The sequence below is a fragment of the Hippoglossus hippoglossus genome, chromosome 22, assembly GCF_009819705.1.
Source record: "Hippoglossus hippoglossus isolate fHipHip1 chromosome 22, fHipHip1.pri, whole genome shotgun sequence".
In the NCBI taxonomy this organism is placed as follows: Eukaryota; Metazoa; Chordata; class Actinopteri; order Pleuronectiformes; family Pleuronectidae; genus Hippoglossus; species Hippoglossus hippoglossus.
In genome coordinates, this window is record NC_047172.1 from 7,206,862 (window position 1) to 7,230,277 (window position 23,416).

The 23,416-nt window shown below is 46.1% G+C and overlaps 1 protein-coding gene across 9 annotated transcripts in view; it reads left to right on the forward strand.

Moving 5' to 3' along the window:
* Nucleotides 1–19,153, forward strand: part of meis2a (Meis homeobox 2a) — an 81,893-nt gene extending 62,740 nt beyond the window's left edge. For 3 of the 9 annotated variants that reach the window (XM_034575711.1, XM_034575713.1, XM_034575712.1), the window contains exons 10-13: nucleotides 11,480–11,538; nucleotides 13,165–13,275; nucleotides 13,758–13,856; nucleotides 17,227–17,432. In XM_034575711.1, coding sequence (XP_034431602.1) covers nucleotides 11,480–11,538; nucleotides 13,165–13,275; nucleotides 13,758–13,816 — 229 coding nt within the window. In that variant the 3' untranslated portion in view covers nucleotides 13,817–13,856; nucleotides 17,227–17,432. Of the gene's footprint in view, nucleotides 1–11,479; nucleotides 11,539–13,164; nucleotides 13,276–13,757; nucleotides 13,857–17,226 lie in introns of all 9 variants that reach the window. The other 6 variants (XM_034575706.1, XM_034575709.1, XM_034575708.1 and 3 more) reach the window with 3 other exon arrangements.
* Nucleotides 19,154–23,416: the final 4,263 nt, after the last annotated feature.

Genomic DNA, 23,416 nt, shown 5'->3' on the forward strand with positions numbered 1-23,416 from the left:
CTCTCTCTCTCTCTCGCTCTCTCTCTCCCTGCAGTCCTCCCATCTTGCTCATCCCTCCCTTCTCCCCCACCCAGTTACAGGGGTCCCTGGCCCATAAAAGGGGGAAACTGCAGAAAGATAAAATGCAAAGTCTATACAGTCAAGTCTCTGTTTATGAGCTTCCATTTGCCTTTAGAGCTCATTGGGACGAATGGTTTCTCCATGGGCTTTCAGGGCGTGCAGCTGGAAAGCCTGGGATATTGGCCCTGCTATTTAGCTCTAAAGCCTGACATGGGTGCCAAGGGCAAGCGCCAACAGAGGGACTAGGCATCTGAATAGGTGCATAAGTGCTGTGGACTGTGCGCCCGATGATGTCATGCATTTTTTGGTGATTTTTCAAAGTTGCTCAAAGCGGAGAGGTTTGATCTGGGCCTCGTTTTTTTCAGCGCATTTGATCCATGTGTTTAAATAAAAATGTCTCACTAACGTTCTTGTAGTTGTTTGGAACGGCCAGGTTTTCTTTTTTTAACAGAGAACGCCAACTGCTCCAGCTGCTACGGGGCAGTATGTCTCTTTGGTGACGCACTCTGTTTATGTTTTAACTCTGGAGGTCAGTTGGGACAGATTCTTGGTCTTTTTTTTTGCGGCTTATGACTGAGAGAGAGAGGGAGAGAGAGAGAGAGAGATTTAAACGGAGGCCCCAGAGGATCAGACAACCTGACAGAGCAGATTTGGAATAATTAGTTTTTATCTGCTGAGGGAGATAGCCACAGGAGCTGCGTGTTAGCCACAGGGTGCTGCTCTGTGTGCTGATGTGTTTTGGACGGCTGGATGTTGTGAATGTGTTTGTGCGCATGTGTTTGGAAGGACGGGTGAGAGAGTGAGTGTGTGTGTGTGTGTGTGTGTGTGTGTGTGTGTGTGTGTGTGTGTGTGTGTGTGTGTGTGTGGGGTTAAAGGGATAAAGGTGACCAGGTGTAACAGAATGGCCTCGAGGGTGTGTGTGTGTGTGTGTGTGTGTGTGTGTGTGTGTGTGTGTGTGTGTGTGTGTGTTGGTGCAAGAGAGGACAGGAGCTCCTTCTTCGCTGAGCTCTTTAAACTCCATGAACCTCCACAAGGTATTTTCTCTCTGTCCAGACATGCTCGTTCTCTCGCTCTTCTTTCTCTCGCTCTCTTGTTTTTCTTTACCTTCCCCTTTCACACTTTGCATTCCCTCTATCCCCGTCTGCGTGGATCCACGGTAACGCAGCGTGTAAATAAGCGCGCTGTTCCATCTTTGCTTTGTGCGATGTCACATTCAGAAGAACACCCCCCCCCCCCTCTCTCCCTCCTTTAAGACACAATGAAAGTGACTGTTTCTGGCTGTGACTGGGAGAGAGTTGTAATCACATCCCCAACAATGCCCCAATGTATTATCCTTACCTGTTGTGTGTGTGTGTATTTTCTGAAGCTGTGATTCATGGCCCCGTGCCCTCTGTGGCTTTGAGGTGCAGGCCAATAAGCCCATCATGGAAGACCCTATAAATCAATATAGCCCTTTGTTTGTTTAAGCCATGCTCTGCCCCAGTTCAGTCCTGTTATGGATGAGATATCAGTCGACTCGTTGCCAAGCAGAAAAAAAAAGGGAAGGAGGGCGTCACAGGACCGTCGCCGCAAAAAGACACCCCCCAAAAAATAAAAAACAATCTTAATTGGAACGTTGCCCCAAAATCTTGCAAATATTACAAACCCGCTAATTTGCAATTTGGGAGAGGTGAGAAATGAGATGGAGCCGCACACACACGCATGTATACGCACTTTGATGAAGTTATCAGAGGTAGCTGAAGGAATTAGTCGCCATTAGCCAACGCTATTACATGCATAACAAGATGCAGAGATACAGGGAGAAAGGAAGGAGGAGAACAATGAGGAGTATATTACCCTAATCTAGGGTTTCTCTTCCCGGGCCTTATGAATATTTATTCCTCCCATTACCGATGATGATGTTTCAATTGGGAGTCTGTGTGAGCATGTGCAGTAGAGGAGGGAGGGCGGTGGGAATGTCTGTTCCCTGGTGGGGGTAGAGGGTGTCTGCCTGTAGCCCCCCGAAGACATATCTGCTCTATCATCCTCTTGTTATACTGTATGGGAGACTTTTCTTCAGCTTCCTCCAAAGGTACAGTCAGAGGTGAAGAAGAAAAAAAGCTAATATCTGCCATTTGATAAAAAGTTTCTCTCCGAATTGAAGCCAGATATTATTTCACAACTCGTGTCTGTTTTTTTTGTTTTTTTTCATAATCTTCTTAATCCTCTAACCTAGGAAAATGGAGGCATCTTTGACAATGGGGTCATAAGTATTTTTGGGGTAAGTGAGAGACTCTTGGTTGGAGGAATCACTCGTGACAGTTCACAGGCTCGATTTCAGGGACCATTCTGTGCAGTGTTGGCTGAATTGAATTTGGCTTTTAGTGAGACGCAGAGATTTGTTTTATTCGTCTCAGGCTGTCACTTTTGAAGGAGGCCAGTCAAAGCTGAGCACAGTCAGCAGGGGAGCTGATCTGAGAGGCGCAGGGCTCGCTTCAGGCCACCAGGCACATCACAGTCCCTGTGGTCGGCTCCACAGTGTCACTGCAGCTTCTGCCAGCAGTCCCCTCCACAAACAACAGCTATTTATATCACCAGCCGGCTGCTGGGCTTTTTTCACCCTAAACTCTGCCTTTGACCGTGCCCGCGCATTCTTGTTTGTTTGCCTGTGTGCTCACCCTTATGTATGTCAAAGCAATTACGTGCAATTGAAACCGGGATTAATTATTCAACAGGGGAGGCGGGTTGCGACCGGTGACTCTCGTGGTCACCAAAACCTGTCGGATGCGAACGTGCTCACTCAGACACATCATGGAAAACGTGTTTGGTGGAAACACTCGCTCACACGCCAGAGACACAATGGTGGGAAGATGATGACATCCCAGTGGGGCGGAGAATCCCTTTCACAACAGACACACACACACACACACACACACACACACTCAAAGACACACACACACACACAAAGTCTCTCACTCCTCAATCGTCTGGCTCCTCAAGTGCAGCGGCAGCTAAACTCCGGCATTAGAGAATCCAGACAGTCTATCCACCTGGTTTAGGTGTCACTTTTTAATTGCTGTGCATTTTCACTGCCCTACATTCACGGTTACTAGTACAGCAGAGAGAGGGAGGAGGAGGAGGAGGAGGGAAAAAAAGAGTAAGTGGTAAGAGCAGAGAGAGCATGTGCGTGTGTGTGTATATATTTTGGGGGGTAGGGTGGTAAAATGGGGGCACATATCCTGCTCAACCTCCCATCGGATCTACTTTTTTGACTTCTCCCTGTAATGCATTTGAGATTAAGTATCATAAGTTCATGTCTGCGAGTGTGTGTGTGTACATGCACAGCGCTGGCGTGCTCAGAAGTGTACCCAAGCATGGATGTGGGTTGCATAAGGATGTAACTGCTGAAACCCCTCTTGATAGGCCCCCTCTTCTTCTCTTTGAGCTGAACCCATTATAGTCTTATAAAGGAGGCAGAAGAGAGACGTTTGATATGAAGCAAAGGAACTAGATTGGCCTTATTTCCTGCCTGGCTGCTGCATCGCAGACACTTGTGTTGCCTAGACGATGCAGGCAATTGACACTCAATTTTGTTTGAAATATCACGCCTCTATCATGTCATTATCAGCTTCCCCTGGTAATCCACAAAGCCGCCCTGTTTGATATCTGACAATAAGGGGGAGTCACAGAGTCGCGGAATCTCTCACTCGATTACCAGGCAGGGAGGGAAAAAGGGGTTGAGAATGAAAGGGAGCAGAAGACGATGGAGCAAGAGACAAAGAGAGGGTGAAAGAAATCGAGATGGGAAGATAGTGTGGAGGAGAGACAAGAGAGGCTAAAAAAGTCACACATTTGTCTGATAGCAGAGAGAAGGGGCTGGAAACGGATTATACCTGCGCTCCCTGCAGAGACATACAAAGGAGCCCAACAGGCCTGGCATTGTGGGAAAAAGGGGAATCTGGGCAATAGGGGTGGCACTCATCAAAACTGAGAAAATGGGGCGATCTTGTGAGCGCACCAAGTCCTCTCAGGAGGGCCGATGGGTAGGCCGGGGAAGTGATATTGCTGGAATTGTATCTTTCTTTCATTCTCCCCCTCTCTCCTCCGTGTGTTGTTGGAGTATCTGTGTGTGTGCCAGCCTGCCAGTGTGTCTCTCTCTTCTATAGCTCGCTGGCCCTGCATGAAAGCAGAAGGCCCTCACCCACCCAAAAGGTGGGAAGCTGGCTTATGAGGAACGAGCGTTACCTTCCGGCACTGACGACCTCTGTCATGCGCTGTGCGCTGGAACCTTTGACGGAGGCTAATATTGACATGTGCTGGATGTTTTCAGACGCTCTTCAAAGCAGCGGAGAACACAGCCGTTGGTCCCTCAGCTCCTGGGCAGGCAGAGATTACCTTTTGTGCTCCTACGCCCATTAATAAAGTGTTATCTTTAGGGAGGTGGTGCAAGAGTAAGACAAGAGGGGCCCTCGCTTACACCAGAGATGTGGATCCACTCTTTCCCTCAATCCCCCCCGTTTGAGTGGTGAAATTCAAAAATAACAGTGTGAGTAAAGCATTCCAGGGCGAGGATGCCGGCCTCTGAGGAAAGGGGAGGTTAATGAAGGGAAATATTAAGGGACTGTCTGGGATAAAGAGAAAGAAGAGATGATTCCACCCTCCCTCTAACATCGTAAAACAGGTAGAGCTGGGGCAGGTTAGCCGTGCTGGGTTGCTACAATAAGGTCTCTTTCATACAGGTGTGTTGACGCCTGGGGCAGGCTTGGCCTCGGTCCATTCCATTCACCTGGGCTGATTTGAACAATAACTATCATATCTCTTATAAGGAGAAGGGAGGGTGAAGCGTTAAGGAGGAGATGTCTGAAAGCTGTGTCGGGGCCAAGAAAACCCCCACTGCCGTTGTCAGTGCTTGTTGATGTTGTAGGGAGGAAAAAATGGGCAATTTTTTCTTCTTCTTTCTTGTAATGCCCCCCAACCCCCTCCACATTTCTACTCTTCTCTCTTCTCTCCGTCCTACTCCTGCGCTGGAGTCAGTGTTTTTGTGCCGTAGGACAGAGTGTGGTGAGGAGACAGAGGAACAAAGTGCTGCTGTGTGGAGCAGCAGCTGCTGCTTGCCAGATCAAAGGGGCAACAAACGTGGTCTTCCTGGCCCAACGCTGCTCTGGAGGTGTTTGACGGACAGTCAGCAGCTGGGGCCGCACAGCCCGCCATGCAAGGGTCAGGCTGCTGGACTGCAAGGCCCAGGGGTGACATGCCCTCACTGGACAGGGGGAAGAGGGGAGAAGGTGTTAGATGGGAGGGTAAATAGAGGGAGAGAATGTCTATCTTTGTTTCTTTTGTTGTTTGCCTTGCTGAGAGTTACTTCTGAGTTCATTATTATATATTTGTATCCCTTGACACGTTGACATATTCATCATAATGCACGGCCAGTAGTTGAAGCCTGATTTTAAAGGTAAAAACATCACTTGAATAGCATTGCGCCCCATGCTGCAGCATTCCGCCTCTTTTGGTGCTGACAGAAAATCAGATGGAGGAAAGCGAGACAGACAGAGAGTGAGCATGCCGCAGTGCTATTGATTTATTTTAATTAGCTGCTCGTTAAATCGTGTCAGTTCGCAACACAAATATATAATTCTTTGTCTGATTTTCCACTCGAGTCTTAATGACTCGCGCTCCCCGGGTTTCAGATAGGAATGACTTCTGCAGCTCGACTGACAGAGCAACGCAAATGTTACTCATATGCGGCTGATGGAGGGGTGCGGAGGGTGGTGGAGGGGAGGGAGGGGTGGGGGGGTGCCACAAAAGGCCAATGAGTGGAGTAATAAAAAGGGAAAGAAAAACAGGTCAGTGAAAGTCCATGGAGTAGAGGTGAAACAGTGCCCCTTTGAGAGGGAGACAAAGGAGTGTGGAAGGGGGGGGGGGGGGGGGGTAATATGGAGGCACCGTGGATGAGAGAACGAGGGAGCGAGGGAGAGAAAGACAGAGGTAAAACTATGTAAACACAGTGGCTGCCCTAAACGTGGGCCCTCTCCGACGTTCACCAAAAAGAAAAAACGATCCTGCCTCGCTCCGTTTCACATCTGCACTAAATCAAACACGGGGGTGAGGTAATGTTCGCCCGGCTTATGTCTGTTGACTCCTGTTTTAACTTAAAGAAAGGAAGGAGGGACAGAAAAAGGGAAACTCTGCCTCCGATAAGACGAGTCGGAGGAAGCTTCCTCGTTCCCGGACACCCTCTTTGTCCTTTATCTCCATCCTGGAGGAGCGCAGCCTGTCAAAAGCCCCTTTGTGGGAGTTTATGATAAACGCACAGATACGGCAGGTTCAGTCTGGTGGCACAGCTTTATGCATAAACTGTTACAGCGGGCCTGTTAGGACCATGTGAGCTGATTCAATCAGTGTTGTTGACACTACAGTAGATCAGCGCTGGAGGTTCAGTAGCCCCAGACTGCCCCACTGTCTGACTGGACCATAATTAGTGTTTGCTTATACTAAACACACCCTCATCATGGGGTCAATTTGCATGCACTTCCTGGTCAAAGGACACTCCATGTTTTGTACCCTCCTCTGTCCGTTCTCTCCTTTTTTGGGGGAGAGAGGATCAAACTAAAGCCTTCCTCCTTTGATACCAGCGAGTTGTGACTCAATCGCTGGGGGTTCGGAATCTTTATTTCTGTCTGAGGCGGAAGTATGGAAGCAATGAGCTCTAATAGGAACCAGAGGACGGTCGTGTTTGCGAGCAGCGGTCGGGGATTGAGTTCAGCACGTTCTCGTTCAGATTGTGTTGCATGTAATCTTCCTGTAAAGGCAGACAGGGGCCCGGGAGTTTGACTGACGAAACAGAAATGTTCCCGTCACCCCCGCGCCACCCCCTCGTCCCTGGCATATGAGCCATTAAACTGGGCATGTGCAGGTCAGCCATGAAGGCAATAAACTGACAACCATTCCTATGTCACAATATCAAAGCCCGCCTCCCGTCTTCGCCTGCTCCACATTTCGGAGCAGTGGGCCGCTGGTTTCCCGGAGAACATGGTTAGTATTTAGGGAGTTAGTTAGAAGACATGATTAGTGTTCCTCTGTTTCTCTCCGGTTCTGGGTCGGTTTCTTTCTTTCATTGCAAACTCAACAAACGAGTGACCCCACTGGTGATTGGCTGCGTTCCCTCCGATCTCTCTACAGCAATTGGCCAGCCGAGCAATGAGTCTCTCTCTCTCTCTCTCTCTCTCTCTCTCTCTCTCTCTCTCTCTCTTGGCCGTGCTCCAGGGTAGGGTGGTTTGGCATGACAATTTTTTCTCAGGGAAGGAATGCTGACAACGGGAGTGAGTTACCAGGTGTGGCTGCAAGTCAGTTAACCAGAAACAAGTCCTTTATGACAGATTGAGATGAGGAAGCCAGAAAAAAATAAATAAATACAAGCACTGAGTCAGAGTGAGTGGTTTGCGGTGATTGTATCTTCAACTCTGAGTAACCTTCCAGAGAATTTGCCATCATCTAAAGCTCTTTGTGTTTATGACGACAATGCAGTTGGCTTGTCGCAATACAGGGAGGTTTCATAAAACAAAACAAATAGTTGCACATGTTTTAGGATTGTGTGGGTTTACAATTCGACCTACAGAAATCTGGGGCTGCGTCATAGTATGGACGGACAAAAGATATTTTCAGACAGCTCCTCTTCATCATGGGTCCAAGAAAATGATTTCCTCATCTTACTTTTCATGACTCTTGTTTCTTTTTCGTAGTATTTGCTGTAACTAAGCAACTGTCTGCTTCCTGTTTACACTGGCACGCACATGCCTAGTGTACTTGAATGGTCATGTGACGCACCTTTTCAGGCCGGTTAATATGAATGGAGATTAAAACTGATGCAGAGCTAAAATGCTTTTTTGTTTGTTCTTAAACTAAAATGTGATAGTATGGATGCAGCCTCCGTCTCTAACACCCTCAGCCCCTCCCCACACTCACACACACACTGGGTAAAACATAACATTGTGTGCTAGGCAGGGTATTTAGCGCCTAAGCAGGCACTCTCCAAAGCCCCTTCATCCTGTGTATGAGCAGATATTAGTAACCGGGGGTGCCGTGTCAATCCAGGCCAGTGGAGACCCCGTGTCAAGTGGACTCCTGCTGCTCTGGCTCCATCAGACATATCCTGTTATTTTGCTTTGTGATACCTTCAACACAAGCAGCACCAGTCAACTCACCACGTAATCACCGAACTCTGGTTCTTTTAGTCAAGATGCCAATTGCATCTGCGTGTAAACGTTTGTCCTTTCATGTTGCTCATGCCAATTCAGGGCATGTCAGCAGGATGTGCTGCTGGACGCCAATCCGCAATAACGTGTGAAGAATACGCCGACATGTACTCACACATATTGATTGACACGTGCATAATTGTTCACATGCACACTCCCCAGCATGCTTAGCCCTGCAATTACAGGGTTTTTTTTGCAGACTTATTGGCTAAAGCAGTAACCAGTCGCCCACATTAAACAGCGGTGGATCGACTCCCCCACCGTCGAGCTTTCTCCAGGGGTAATGCACACACATTCTGAGCTGTATCCCAAGGAATGACCTCCACATGACCCCCTAACCTTGCCTTTAATTATTTGTTTGAAGACAGCGTGGAGTTCCCATGCTGAGAGGTGCTCTGTGTACTTTGTGTGCATGTGTGTGTGTGTGTGTGAGTTGGTGGTTCTGCGCTCTAACATTCAGCAGAGGCAGGCCGTAATAAGCTAGACCACCAGATGTAGATAATAAAACATGGGCTTTTTGGGTTGGAGGTTTTTTAGCGAGTGTCCCCTGTGAGCCTCCTGTGTTCTGGTTAGCCTACGGACACACTGGCGGTGGTTGTGGTCATGTCCGTGGTGTCGATGTGTAGATTTACTGCGCGCACGTATGTTTTAGTGAGTGGTTGGGAATTGGGAGTCCCTGTGGTCAACCTCTGCGTGTCTCTCTCAGGACCTCGGGTCTTCAGATCCATCCATCTGTCCGTCCATCCGAGTTGACTGGCCCCCCCATCTCTGGAGGATTCCTGGTTTTGTTGTTCTAAGCACACGCCATTAGCAGCTCACGGGTCGAGGGAAAACACTGTTATCAGGCCCGACTCTGATAATCTCAATTGGCTTTACTCAGACTGATAAAAGGTGCTCTGAGGCCACCACCAGAGGGGCCCACGGTCACCCCCCGCTCCCTCCAGTGCGCCGCATCGCCTCCCGGTTACTGAGGCAACTTGTTTAGCGTACAAAAACAGAACCTGTGTGTATATGTGTGTGTGTGTGTGTGTGTGTGTGTATGTGTGTGTAATCTGGTGGTCTTCAGCCAAAAAGGGAGTGTTGACAAGAAGCAGGTCCATCTCGTAGCTTGTTGGGAAAATATTTGAATACCCATGTTTTAGAGAATTACCATTTCAATAAGAGCAGATTTTTTTCTCTTTACTTTATGTCATACATTTACTGTAAGAAGCAGGAAAAAAAACAACGTTTTTTAAAGGAACATTTAGGGGGGGGAAAAGAAATCTGAAAAACGGCACTTTGATCATTCAGCTGTGCGTAAGAGTATTACCTCTGCGGTCACTGGAAACCATAAGGGCAAATTTAGCACCTGGGAAGAATATTCCAAACATTACGTGTTTATGGTTTTGTCCCAGAATAGGTAAGAATGCACATGGTTGTGATTTTGAGCCCCTCGGTGTGTCTACGAAGGCCGAAAGCAGAACATATATTTTGGCAGCACGAGCACTGAGCATAAAGAGGGAGTGTGATACCAGGAATGTCTCGCTGTTTACTTGCTCAGCTGGTTTTGATGCTGGTAGCCTCTGTCTCTCTTAAGCACCGCAGGTATTTCAAAGAATCAAAGAATACCGTGTTCCCTTTTGTTCAATCAGAAATACTTTCACAGTCAATAAAACGTAATCCTTATCGTCCCTTAAATCACAAAATCCTGCGTCGCAATCATATCATTTCAAATCCAAACCTCCCGTTCGCTCACCTCTTCCTCTTTCCCTCTGTCTCACTCTCATATGGATGTGTTTCATCTCTGTCTCTCAGGGGCCCGCGGCACCCCTGCGTGGCTGCACTCTGGATGCCCCCTGGCAAATGAGCACCATGTCTCTCTTCTTTTTTTTTTTTTCTCCCTCAAATGTGCATTTTGTACGTTTAACCATGTCACTTTGAGCCGGGCAGATTACAGGCGTTTAAGTTCATTGGAGAAAGTAAGGGCAGGTATCAGGGCTTCATGGGGGATTAGGAGCCCAAATTGGTTCCAGCTCTCCCTTCCTCCTAATGACCAGTTCTTTAGCCGTACTGATGGTGCCGTGGCTCGTACGTTAGAGAGGGCGGTGGGGCCTTTTTTTCTCTCTCTCTTCTGCTTTTTTGGAACCAGCAACTACTCCATGCTGGACAGCTCCAGCGTGATTTGAAACCCCTCTTTAATATCAACCACATGGTGGTACCTGTAGTACAAGCTCCATGTTTTTAGTGCGTGAAAAAGGGAAGAAGAGGAAGAAAGAGCGAAACGTGGAGAGTTTGCCGGACCCGGGCGTCCAGCTTGCGTTTGACTCAGCCCAAAACATCCCATTTCGAGTCAAAAAGGTTGCCCCCTGGCTGGCAGTCACCTCCAAATGACCTCTGGCTCCATGCTGGAAAAGCCGCAGGAGCATGGCCGGCTGGGGAGGCTTTGTGGAGCTGCACTTATTCGCTGCTGTGGCGGTGATAAAACTTCAGACAGCCTAATTGATGGGCTCGCTGACATAACAATACCTTGTGAAAGCACGGAGTGGCCCATGCCTGGTCCTCATTTCTAGACAGCTGGAAAGGGGAGCAGAACCCCCTACAATGCAGCCAGAGTGGGGGTCCCACAGAGGGGAATGGTGGAGGCTGGGGGTGGAGTGATGGGGGAGTCATGAAAGGAACCATTTGTATCCTCGGACATTGCTAACTTAAAGCGTACTTCTAAATTCCAATGGGTGATAAAGCCGCAGAAATAACATCGGCGTGGAGAAGGAGCCGGAGACGAGATACTGTACACCGTGTTAAGTTGTGATGCCTCTAAGAGACGGAGGGAGAAAGGGATGTGCCATGATGAGGGTTCTTCTGTGCCCGGGCTGCACTTAATACTTGAGGAATGTCTCCCCGGTGCCCATAGCAACCAAACGTAATCAAAAGCTTTATTAAAAGAGGGGGGAATAGATCATAAGGAACATTAAAAGTATCCCTCGCTGGGTTCCCAAGTCAGCACACAATTGCCCTTTTGTTTGTTGCTGTTTTGTCGCGAGCGCCTCTCTCTCAAGGACGCGGTGGCTAATGTTGCCATTAAGTCATGCAAAACTGTTTTGTCTTTGTGGTGGCTTGTGATGAATCTGTCCGAGTGTGAATGCCGGGTGATTTAACGCTTGTTTTTCTCCTCTCTCCATTTTCTCTCTCTCTCTCCTTCTCTCTGCCAGGTTCATCAATGCCAGGAGAAGAATAGTACAGCCTATGATTGACCAGTCAAATCGAGCAGGTAAAAAAACAACCCAGCCAACGTACAGTAGAGATCCGCTCCCTCTTCCTGTCTCTCCTCAGCATGAGGACGTCTTTTTTCAAATCCTGGCATGCACATCATGTCTGGAGCCCAGATTTTGTATCAAAGGGGTCCTCTACATTTTGAACCCCCTCTTCTCCCTCCTCCAACTCTTCCTCCCTTCATCCCCTTTTCCATTTTCTCAATGAGATGTGTTTCGGCGGTGGTGTGGGCCATTCACTGATTGACTCTAATTGGAGATTTCCCAGTCTAACTGGAGAGAGAGGAATATTAGCACTCTATCTGTGAATTGCTAATTGGACACAAGAGGAGTAGCAGAAATGCTAGCAGCAATTTTCGAGTTATCTTCTTTTTTTTTTTTGCACCGTTTTGTTTTGGGTTGCGCTCACTTTTTTTCCTGCCGTGTTTTTAATTTCATCCCCTGAAGAATCTTATTCGTACTGAACATTTAAAATTCAAGTCGTAGGAGCAGTAGATGTTTTGATTTGGATTTAACGCCGATGGAGGGAGAGATTTCCGTGGAAAGTTTCATACCATTAATGAAGGACACATTTATTTGATATCTATTGTGTTCGGATTACAAAAAAAAAGAAGCCCAAAGTGAGTAGTAAACATTCCTGTCTGTGATCCCGTGGAAAGATTCAGTCACCCTAAGCTTCATTGACTGTGGCATTACCGCAAAGAAGCAGAGTAATTTGTCTCAGGCAGGGAAAAGCTGTTTTTGTTGATTAGCAAATTCCCGTCTTAAAAAAGATCTCCTGCACACACCGGGGTGGAGATCGTTGAGCCACGATTAAAAAGATGCGAGTGCAGTGGGCGTCTCTTTTCTAAAGGCGCTGCACTTTTGTGTGGAACATTTGACGGGAATGCCGCCAATATGTGCCAGTCAACAATCTCCACGGAAACAGCATGACTAAACGCCACCCACTCCCCCCCCCCCCTTTAATCTTTTTACGAATCACAGATTATCCAAGATAATTCAGTTATAGCGCCAGAATACAGTGTTTTCTAGTGTCTCCAAAGAGCATTAGTTCATTAGAGCTGATTAGAAACAAAACAAGATACAAGTGAGAAAATTGATTGCTACTTTATCTTATATATTGTGACAGATCAAGAGATAAATCCTTCGTAAAATATTGGATTTCGCAGCTGTAGGATTATCTACGCGTTTAGATCGTATGTTATGATAGACATATTTACGCCGTGTGCCGTGATTCAAGAACTGACTGGGTGAATTTCCTGGCTCGGCAGAAACTCTTCTCACCCTGTCAAACTGCATGCTCCCTTCTCTCCTTCAGAGAACAATGTATCTCCTGTGAGTGTGGTTTTGAATGACACTGGCTGCGAGAGTGTGTGTGTGTGTGTGTGTGTGTGTGTGTGTGTGTGTGTGCACTTGCATGCATGCACGTGGACCAACTGTATGCGTGTTTGCATGCCACACGTCAGTCACTGCGGTCCACAAACATGAGCACAATGTCTTACAGTATGTTTGGGCTGGAGCTGGGACAATTGCTGATTGTCTGGTGTGTTTTCTCTTCTTCTCCCCCCCTTCCCTCCCTCCCTCCCTCCCCCCCTTTTTCATGTCCGCGTTGTGACTACAATCAGGTTTTCTTCTTGATCCTTCAGTGAGCCAAGGAGCAGCGTACAGTCCAGAGGGCCAGCCAATGGGCAGCTTCGTGCTGGACGGTCAGCAGCACATGGGGATCCGACCAGCCGGTAAGTCCGGAGCGCCTCTCCTCGCCGTCCTCACTTCTTTTTGCCATGCCTGCTCCACCAGACATCCAGTTTCACCCGGCGTTATATCGCACGGCTGATCTACGCTGATCCTTCTTGCCTGCAGCATGAGATGTAGTCACCTCAGCGCGGTGTAGGACCCCAAGTCAGCCAAAACCTAACACTAACACGTGCTACACGACCACAATAACCAGGCTGTCTGCTGCCTGTCTTGCTTGTTTTATTTATTTTTTCTTTCTGATCTAACACATGTGGAAAAATCCTGAAAAGGGGGATTTGCTACGCAAAGTAAAAAAACAATAACACCACTTCCTTGCATCTTCCTCTTCCTCACACTCTCATCATTTCCCATCTAACGCTAACCCGACCTCATCCTCTCTGTGCGTGGTTCTTCTCTGTGGACTTCTCTGTGATTCAAACTCCCGCTGACCCTTTTGTTTCTGGTGTTTATCTCTTCTTTCTAGGGCCTATGAGTGGAATGGGGATGAATATGGGCATGGATGGGCAATGGCACTACATGTAACCTCCATCTTGTAAAGCAAAACGCAAAGAAAAAGGGGGAAGTAAGTACTGGGCTCTTTTCCTTGTATTTTTCACTTTTGGGGCTGTGGGATTTTATTAATTTTTTTTCACACACAACTCCCTTTCACTTCATCAGCACTATACCCCCTCTTACCATAAATCTGCAGCAGGCTGTGAGCCCCTACTCCCCGGCATCAACAATTATGAGCTAGCATGCATGGCTGTTTTAGCAAGATGCTTTAAGAGGGGGAGAGATGGGTGGGTGGGGGGGGTGCGGCAGTTGCCATGGATGAATTGAAGACTTGGGAAAAAAGGGGGGGACGCGTCCTGGGACAGAGAGGATCCGACTTGTGGCGCCAGACCACAGGAACGACAACAACAGAAGACGGAGAGGAAGAAACAACCTGGCATGGCATCGCAGAAATTTATTTATCACAACAGCGCCATCACTCTCCCCATCTTGGACAGCGAATGCAAATGTTGGACATTTAGGGAAAAAATAACATCTCCTGGGGAAGGGGCTGACGGGGAGAAATTAAGCAGGCTCCAGTGAAGCGATAAAGAAGGAGAAGTGAAACTGTCCTCCGAGTGACATAAATCTGTCTGGGGGAAGGATTGATGCCCAAATTATCTTATATGCAAAGACGGGAACACTGCAGTACATTACGGTCCTGAGCGAGATATACGGGCCGTGGGTGACATGGCCGATCCTTCATTGGGGGTTTGGTTTGAGCTGTGTAAAGGGAGGAATGAGTGCAGGGGGGTGGTGGGGTGGTGGGGGGGGCACTGTGTGTTTTGATTATTTTTTACTGGAGGGAGACGATTTAAGGGGGGGGGCGGGGGCCGGAGACGAGCCTGACCCGAGACTCGCAGACAAGAGCAGCGAGACATGGAGATGAATTTATAAGGTTGTAGACACAAGCATGGCTGCGTCTAAAAGGAAGGGAAACTCTTTCACACATACAGATCCAGTCCCTCAGTGTTACTGTCTTTCTCTCTCTCTCACACACACACACACACACACTCTATCACTCACTCACACACACACACACACACACACACACACACACACACACGGCTAAATGGCGGCAGTCTGATTAAGCCGGCCATTCTGCCTCCCGCTAGTGCCACAGTGCTGACATTTGAAAAATCAAGACGTATCACATCCCGAAGGCGGCGGGGCAGAAGAGATTTTATTTAACACCTAAACTCCCTTTGCCCAATGAGGCACAATATAATAACACTTACCTTGATTAAAAGAACCCTTTATATGTAAATGGAGACTGGATTTTCCGAAGGGTCACAGCGGCAATTCTGCCGACAGAGATCATTTCACCCCTCTGGTCCTCGCTTCCTCGCTCCCTCTTCCTCGGTGTCTCTCACTCCATTTCTCTCGTCCCCTCCTGTCGTTGCTAATGGCAGCAGGGAAAGAGAGAGAGAGAGAGAGAGGGTGGGGGGGGGGGGGGAGAAAAATCAGGAAGCAATGTTCCCTAAAACAGCCACACAGAGACAACATTTGCTCAGGTTGGCTAATTCTTAATATAGGGCTATATAATTTTGAGACTATTTAATTACGTAACATACTTTATGCTTCATGACCAATTACATTAATAGCTCAATACAGAGGAATATTATCCTCTCTTGATTTGATTACACAGCCACACAATATGGTGTATTTGGTACTTAATTATGGCCAGTCATTGAGCAGGACCGCTGTGCCATAACAGAAGTGCACAGCCAGTCAGGGAGGCAGGCATGCAGAGATGGAGAGATGGAGGGAGAGCGAGAGGGAGAGAGAGAGAGCGAGAGAGAGAGAGGCCCAGTCTGTCCTCACTTATTGTCTTCAGATGGTTTTACCACTCTTGTTAATAAAGAAGTGGGGGTGTACGTGTGGGGTGGGGGTGTCTCAGATCTACTTAACGGAATGACTGCAGCTTACAAGACTGGAGATTAGCAGCTTACAGTGTCAAAAACATCTGCTGGGCCTTTTAACAGGAGCTGCTCCAGGTTATATGGAGGCGAGGGCACCACCCATCATACCCCCCGACACCCCCCCTGCATGATTTATTTGTTTTATGACCCCGGTAGTGGGGTTTTAAGAGACCCGCTCTGACAAACACGTGCATTTCAAATGAACTGACATGCAAAAGGGAGTATTAGAAAATGACACAGCTTTCCACCGATGAGACCGGCCATCAATCTTGGCCTTTGCTGTCTCCTCCTTTCCTCTCTCCTTTCTACCCTCCTCCTTTTCCTTTTTTCTCCCCTCCCTCACCGGGGCCCTCCTGCGTAATTTCTTAATTGCAGTGTACTAAGGTGGAGGAATGCAGAGAGTGAGCATGCCTAGTGACCTTGCGGCGACCTCTCCCCTCCTATTACAGCTTCTAATCCCCCAGGGGTTCACATTACAAAGCAGGCCGGCCCAGACCCAATCCCAGACCCAGGCCCCCTGGCTCCAGCGGGGACCCCCTGCTCTCACTTGTGTCTCCCCAAGGTCCAGGCCTCTGGACCAGCTATGTTCCCATACTCCAGTCCCAGGCTCCAGGAACAACAACCCCCCCATCCCCACACATCTCCCTTTTTCTTTTTCTTTCTGATTACCACAAACAGCCGTGTGAAGAGTCAAACAGTGGCACTGCTGAGCCAGCTCTGTGTCCTGGGTCCTGTCACAGTGTGAGAGATGCCAGCATGCTGGGGCCCATGCACATGTGAAGTGGAGTCCATCTTGAGGGACATCAACATACCCCACCTCCCTTTTCTCTTTAATCTTATGTCTCGCTGTTGTTTCCTGCTCTTGTCTCCACTAAGCTCCAAAACCCACACACCACGCATCAAGAGCAGGACTCGTGTTTTGCCTGAGATGCTTTCATTCCGGGGTGGAACCAGGCTTTTAATGCTCACTGTCTTTGGTTAAACAGCAAACCGAGCCCTAAATTATTCAATAACTTCTGCAAGAAACTCCAAATCAAATATGTTCACAGAGGCGCGTCCCCAAGAGAGAGCGCCGGCTCAGTTTGTCACTAAAGTCAGCTGGGGAATTAACTGTTCCATTTGTAAAAGTATTAGCGCTTCGCCACATCAATACGGCTGGTTGGTTTTCCTCACATCCTCCAGGACCTCCAGTGTCTGTGGATTGACTGAGGATCGTTTCCCAACCTGAGACCTGACCACAACGCTATTGGGCCTTGTAAACCACTCACCATAGCCTAAAATAGCCCCGGCGCAATAATGTCTCCCTTTACTCGGGCGAAGCTAGAAGTGCTGCAGTCACAGACGCAGTGTCATAAAATCTCTTTGTTGTGGGAGTTGTGTTTAAATTGAATCAAGGCCTTGTTAATGGAGGAGGGGGCCTCGTCGCTGAGAAAATGATTTTTATTAATTTGTTCCTCTCTCTTTCCGTCTTCCTCGCAGGTCTGCCAGGCATGCCGGGGGAGTACGCACCTCAGAGCGGTCCTGTGGGCATGAGCATGGCCCGATCCACCTTCACCAACCCTCATCAGATGACCTCTCACCCCTCCCAGTACCGACACGGACCCCCTCTCCACGCCTACCTGCCCGACCACCCCCACGCCCACCACCCGCATCACCACGCCCACCACCACCACCACCACCACCACGCCATGCTGATGCACGGAGGACCCTCGTCGCACCCAGGAATGACCATGTCTGCGCAGAGACCCCCTTTGCTCACTCCCATTGACCCCAGTGCTGGAGGACAAGGCCTGGACATCCACGCCCAATAGTAGAAGGGAACTTTGACAACAGCAGCTACTACAAGAAAACAGTCACACACAAAAAAGAAAGCAGCAGCTCACAATAAATCCTATTTTGAGACTATTTTTAAGAATAAAACGTTGAACCCTTTTGACCAGAATTTGACACTAAAGAAACAGAATTCCAGATGAGCTGTGATAATTCTTTTCTTCTTCTTCTTCTTTTTTTTTAAAACTTGTCAATTTTGTTACTTTCATCCAAACGGAGGACCAAGCTGACAAGAACACTTTGTAAAGTCTTGGGCTTTTGGTTAAGATCAACAGAGGATGTTCTGAACACGTACACGTGTGCAACGGATGGACAAGACGCACACATTCGAAGACAGACACACACACACACACACACACAGGCACACACTTCTCGCACACTCACCTACACACCTTCATAAACATTGTTCTGTACACTTTCATGTGACGCGCGTGCGCAAAAACGCTTCGAAAATAAAAATCACTCCGGAAAAGGTTTTAAAAAAGAAACAACAGAAAGACTCCAAGAGTTATAACTACTGTAGTATAAAAAGTATAGATAAATAAGTTAAAACTTGTGCATTTTTTGTTGATCACATGGTTTATGTTTCCTGAGCTAGTTTTAGAATTAAAGGTTAACCTTTTTCTCTCTCTCACACTGTGTGTGCTCCTTCCTGGAGGAGAAACTGTCTCGCAGCACAGCACTATAAAAGAAAAAAAAAAGAAACAATAAGAAGATGGAACATCTCAAAAAGGCTCCAGACCACAGAGGGCAATCAGGTCCTGTCCCCCATAAGAGCAGGGCATGATGGGAAAAGGCTGCTAAATGACACCGGATCTCTCCAGAAGATTCAGTTTGAACATTTGTCATGCCCCTTCTTCTTTTTTTTTTTTTTTTTTTGGTTCATGAATGAATGTTGCCCTGTAGGTTTTAAAGGAGAAAAAAAAAAGTTCTTTGTTTGAATTGCCCAAGCACTGGATTGTGTTGGTTTTATACATTTTTATTTTAATATTATTTTATTTTTTTGTACCCTGGACTCTTGTTGGTAAGAGCCGATTGAAGGAAGCTTCACAGTGGAAAAGCAACATCCTACGGCGCTCCTTCACCCGCGGATCAACATTCTTTGCCATATACGGACGATACTGACACAAACGTTGATTCCGTGGCACTGGAGAAGCATTTGATGGTTGATGCACCAAAAAACCTAAAACTTTAAAGAAAAAAAAAAGGAAAAAAAAAAAAAAAACTTAAATTATGAACTCAATGCTTTTTTTGGGGCGGGGGGGGTAAAAAAAAGCTGAGAGAATATTGTAACAAACTTCGTACAGAGTTCAGTCTATTAATTGTTTCATGTTAGATATTCTATGTGTTTACCTCAATTGAAAAAGAATGTTTTTGCTAGTTTCAGATCTGCTGTGGCATTGATATTGTATGTCCATGAATTCCTTCCTTTTTCAGCACGTGTTCCTCACTAGATGATAAGATGCCGTCTCCCTTAAGCTTTGTCAAAAATACATTAAATACTTGTATGAGGACTGTGACGTAATGTTTAAAAGGTGTTCAGTCACAAATGCTGTAATAAATATTTCATTTTTGATTTTTGTTAGATTTTTGTGTGATTAACTGTGTTAACTGTGTTACACCATTTTCCCATTTTAATCATTATTAGTCATTAGCTTATTATTATTATTCTCATTATAAAATTTGCTTCTGGTAAGGTTTCTCCTGTCAACAATGTTTAAATTTTTTACTTTTTTCAAATACTCATCAAAATATATCAATCAAGTTGCATTTTCTCCAGCTCCATTAGCAGTGGCTGGTTTAAACCAGGCCCATTTGGTTATTGAACAACCTCTTAAAATGACAAATGATGGTCACAACACACACACATATATATATATATATATATATATATATATATATATATATATATATATATATATATATATATCGCCGTGGCAATTTATTTAGGCGCACAAATATGTTCCTCCGAATAATAAACAACTGTCAGATGCAAATGAAGGGAGCAAATTACACAGCAGATTTACCACCGAGCCATTTTGAGCTTCAGACCAAACGATAAACTACAGCAGCAGTGAAGTGGAGATGGATGAAAGAAGACTCCGGCCTTCAGCTCTTAAACTCCAGGGGCCAAAATGTCAAAATAAAAAAAGGAAATCTTACATTTTCTGAATACTGTTTGATTTGTACTTAATTATACCACAGGTTGTTATTTACAGAATAAAGACTTGGTGATATTTTAAATATGTACTGCCTTTATAAAGAGGCCCCATATGAGCTTAATGTGGAAAGAAGTTAGTTACGTTGGATAAATTCTCCCTTCACTCCATCTCTGTCGTTCAAACAATAGTCAGGACTCATCCCCGGTGTAATTGCTCCTGTAGTGAGAACCACAGAACCACCTCTCTGTCAGTGACTGCTCTGCTCGTTTCTGCCGTTTTGCAGCGCCGCCTGTCGGCCTCGAGCGGCACTGCCGTCCACGAGCACCCAAATGGGCTTTGATAGGCCATCTCCTCTCTCTTTCCTCCACCTCTTCGCCTGTGTTCGCCCGCGGCCATCCAAGTCATAGCCTTAAACCAGAAATGACAACCTCACTTCTCCTGAAATAGTCTGTGCCCTTCTCACACGAGTTAAAAACCTCTGCTTCCACGGCGCTGGATTTATCTTCCTTCACTCCTTTTTATTTGTTTTTAATTTTTATGGGAAACACTGTTTATCACTGCCCGAATCCTGTGTGTTACTCTACAAATATAACAAGTCGCCTACTACAAACTGTAATGATATTTGATTTATTAATAATAATAATAATATTACATTTATTATTTATGATAATAATCACAATAATAATAATAATACAATTCAAGTTGATTTTATTATTTTCATTTGCTGCACTTAAACTGGCCTGGCTTGGATTTTCGTTTATAAGTTGAGCTGTATATTTCTTATTATTGTCATGTGGCCTGCTCTTTTTTTCTTATTTTGCAGCAATACTCATTTAAAAATTTAATAATAGTCTTAATGTGACCTGATAATTTATTTTCTATTAAATAATGAAAAAAGAAAAAAGAATTCAACAGGCTGCTGATGTAAAATACATTTTATTTAGAATCAAACACAGATTCCCCTGTTTTGAAGCTAAGGCCTGTGGATTTATTTATTTAACAGATTTATTTTTCATTTTTTTTAAAACAAGAGACAAAAAACTGAGTGATGAAAATCACAATAATTCTTTTTACAAAACAAATATTTCTGGTAACGCCCAGAAAGCTCTTTTTCCAAATTTTAAACACTTTCAAATACATATAATTTTGTTAGATCATTTTAATGCATGTTAACGTGTTACAGCTTTATTTCTATTTGGGTTGTTTAGTGTTTAGTTGGCATGTTGCGAAGGGTTGTAATGAAATTGCGGACACAATACCTGCACACAGCATCTCCGCATGTGTCACATGTTGTTCCTTATAAAAAGCTGGTTTAGGCCTCAACCAGGGGAAAGAAAAACATGCATGTATTTTATTGGTTTTACAGGAGAATCTAGTCAATGATGCCTCCTCGTCTCTGAACTATTTAACACGTAGAAAGTCCCTGTTATGTGTTTCTCTCTCTCTCTCTCTCCCTCCCTCCCTCTCTCTCTCTCTCTCCCTCTCTCTGTCTTTTAGCTCCATTATTGTGTGGATAAAACGGAAGGAAGAAGTCCTCCGTTTTGTGCGGAGATTATCAGATGAAAAAGAGAGAAAACGTGAGGATTACTGTGGATGGAGAGGATTTTAATATTAATAGTTTTTTTTTTTTCCTCCTCTTTTCTTTTCTTTTTTCTCCCCCTCCCCCTCTCCTCCTCCTCCCTCCCTCCCTCCTCCTCCTTCCCCCCGATGAGACAGAAGGTAGATTGCCTCTGCTGCTTTCCTTTTGCCGATTTGGTGTGACAGGGATGATGGATGATCCAGCCGAGCTAAACAACTCCTCCCCTTCATCTCCTCCCTGTCACAGCCAGTCCGGGCTGCTGCTGCACGAATAAAATAAGGAATATATTCCCCCCTCTGCGCTGCTGCACAATGCAATGGGAAGACGCTCACCGACGCGCCGTGCAACAATATTAAAAAACTAAAAGTCCACGCGCACTTTTACGCGCTTGCAGACACCGTGCGCAACAGAGGCGACATGTTAATAACGCTCCTACATTATTGGCTCTTTTTTTTGTGCTGTTGAGCATCTGGTAAAGTGTGTGTGTGTATGTGTTTTTTATAAAAGATGCGTGAGTGCATCTGGTTGCAAACACGTTTTAAAAGAAAAGTTTATTTCTGCTGATTCTGGTCATGAAAACGGACGCGCACACGCACGCATGGGAGCTGCAGAGTCCTTCGCTCTGCAGCTGGCTCTCCCCAAAGTGTCTCGCTCTGGGGGACAGTTTTTTAGGTTTTGTGTGTGTGTGTGTGTGTGTGTGTGTGTGTGTGTGTGTGTGTGTGTGTGTGTGTGTGTGTGTGTGTGTGTGTGTGTTGCCCTCCTTTTTTTTTTTCAACATTTCAGCACTTTTCTCTCCTCCTGCCATAAGGTGTTTCTATGGCTACGTTATGTGGGCCTGTGTGCAGCGGGTCAGAGGCGGGGGTCCCTGGGAGAAAAGGGCCGCATTTGGCTGATCATTTATCAATGTCAACCGCATAATGATTCTCCCTGCAGTCCCCCTATTGATGAGGATAATTACATTAGCTCAGAGTGACTGATCAATAAAGCCCGGGGAAAATGGTTTATTATAGTAGCACCCAAAAGCCTTTCTGGCTGCTTCTCTCTTTTTTCTTCTTCTTCTTCCTCTTCTTCCTTTTTCAAAAAAAAAAGAAACATAAAAGACAGGGTTGAGCAAACCAAACTCTGCAAAGACAATCGAGTGAGAGGCGAAAACTTCATCTGGTCACAGATTTCATGTCGGAATTTCACTCCTCTCTCTCTTTCTTTCTTTCTTTTTTCCAGGATTGTGGCTGAAGCCTGTTTTGTCTTTTTCTTTCTGTTGTGTTGCTCGAAGTGAAGAAAAGCCCCTCGTTTGAGTTGTTCTCTCCATTTTACATTTACAACGCGTCTTTATCACATGAGGAAATATTTCACCCGAGCTCAGAGAGAACACATCCAGTCACATTTGTCGTATATGATCCTCTTCTCCTAATAGAAGTAGTTAAATAGCAGCTCGTAAAACCTAAAGATTCAAAGGTTCACATTCAAATGTTCTTTTTCCAATTGATGTTGACTCAATAAAAAAAAGACGCTCAAAAGGCAGCAACACCTGATGCAGTGTTGAAAAGGGCCTTAGAATTAAACATTTAAAAAAGGAATCTTCTTTTGTTGGTCAAGCAGGAAAATGACTCCACTGAAATAAACAAAATATAGACGGTCAGTGCACGGATCTCCCCCCCCCCCTCTCTCTCTCTGTGGGTGTGTGTGTGTGTGTGTGTGTGTGTGTGTGTGTGTGTGTGTGTGTGTGTGTGTGTGTGCGTGTGTTCTTTAATTGTCAACAACTCATCCCCTGCAGGAATGTTGCAAACTCTTGCGCCTTAATTCTCCTCGGTGCCGCGCGCCAGCTCCCATTTGCCGCTGATGAACGTGTCTGCAGGAGACAGCTCCATTATCTGTTTATCATTTATGATGGTGTGTGTGTGTACGCGTGTGCGTGTGCGTGTATTCCTCAGACAATGGAGGGAGAAAAACTACACGTGCACGGAGCCACCGATGGCTCCTCACTGCCCTTTTCACGAGGACGACGCACACGTTTATTTATTCGATGGCATTTTGATAAATAAGAAATTAGGGTTTTATCTAAAAAAACTAAAAGGGCCTGACATATTAGAATATTAAC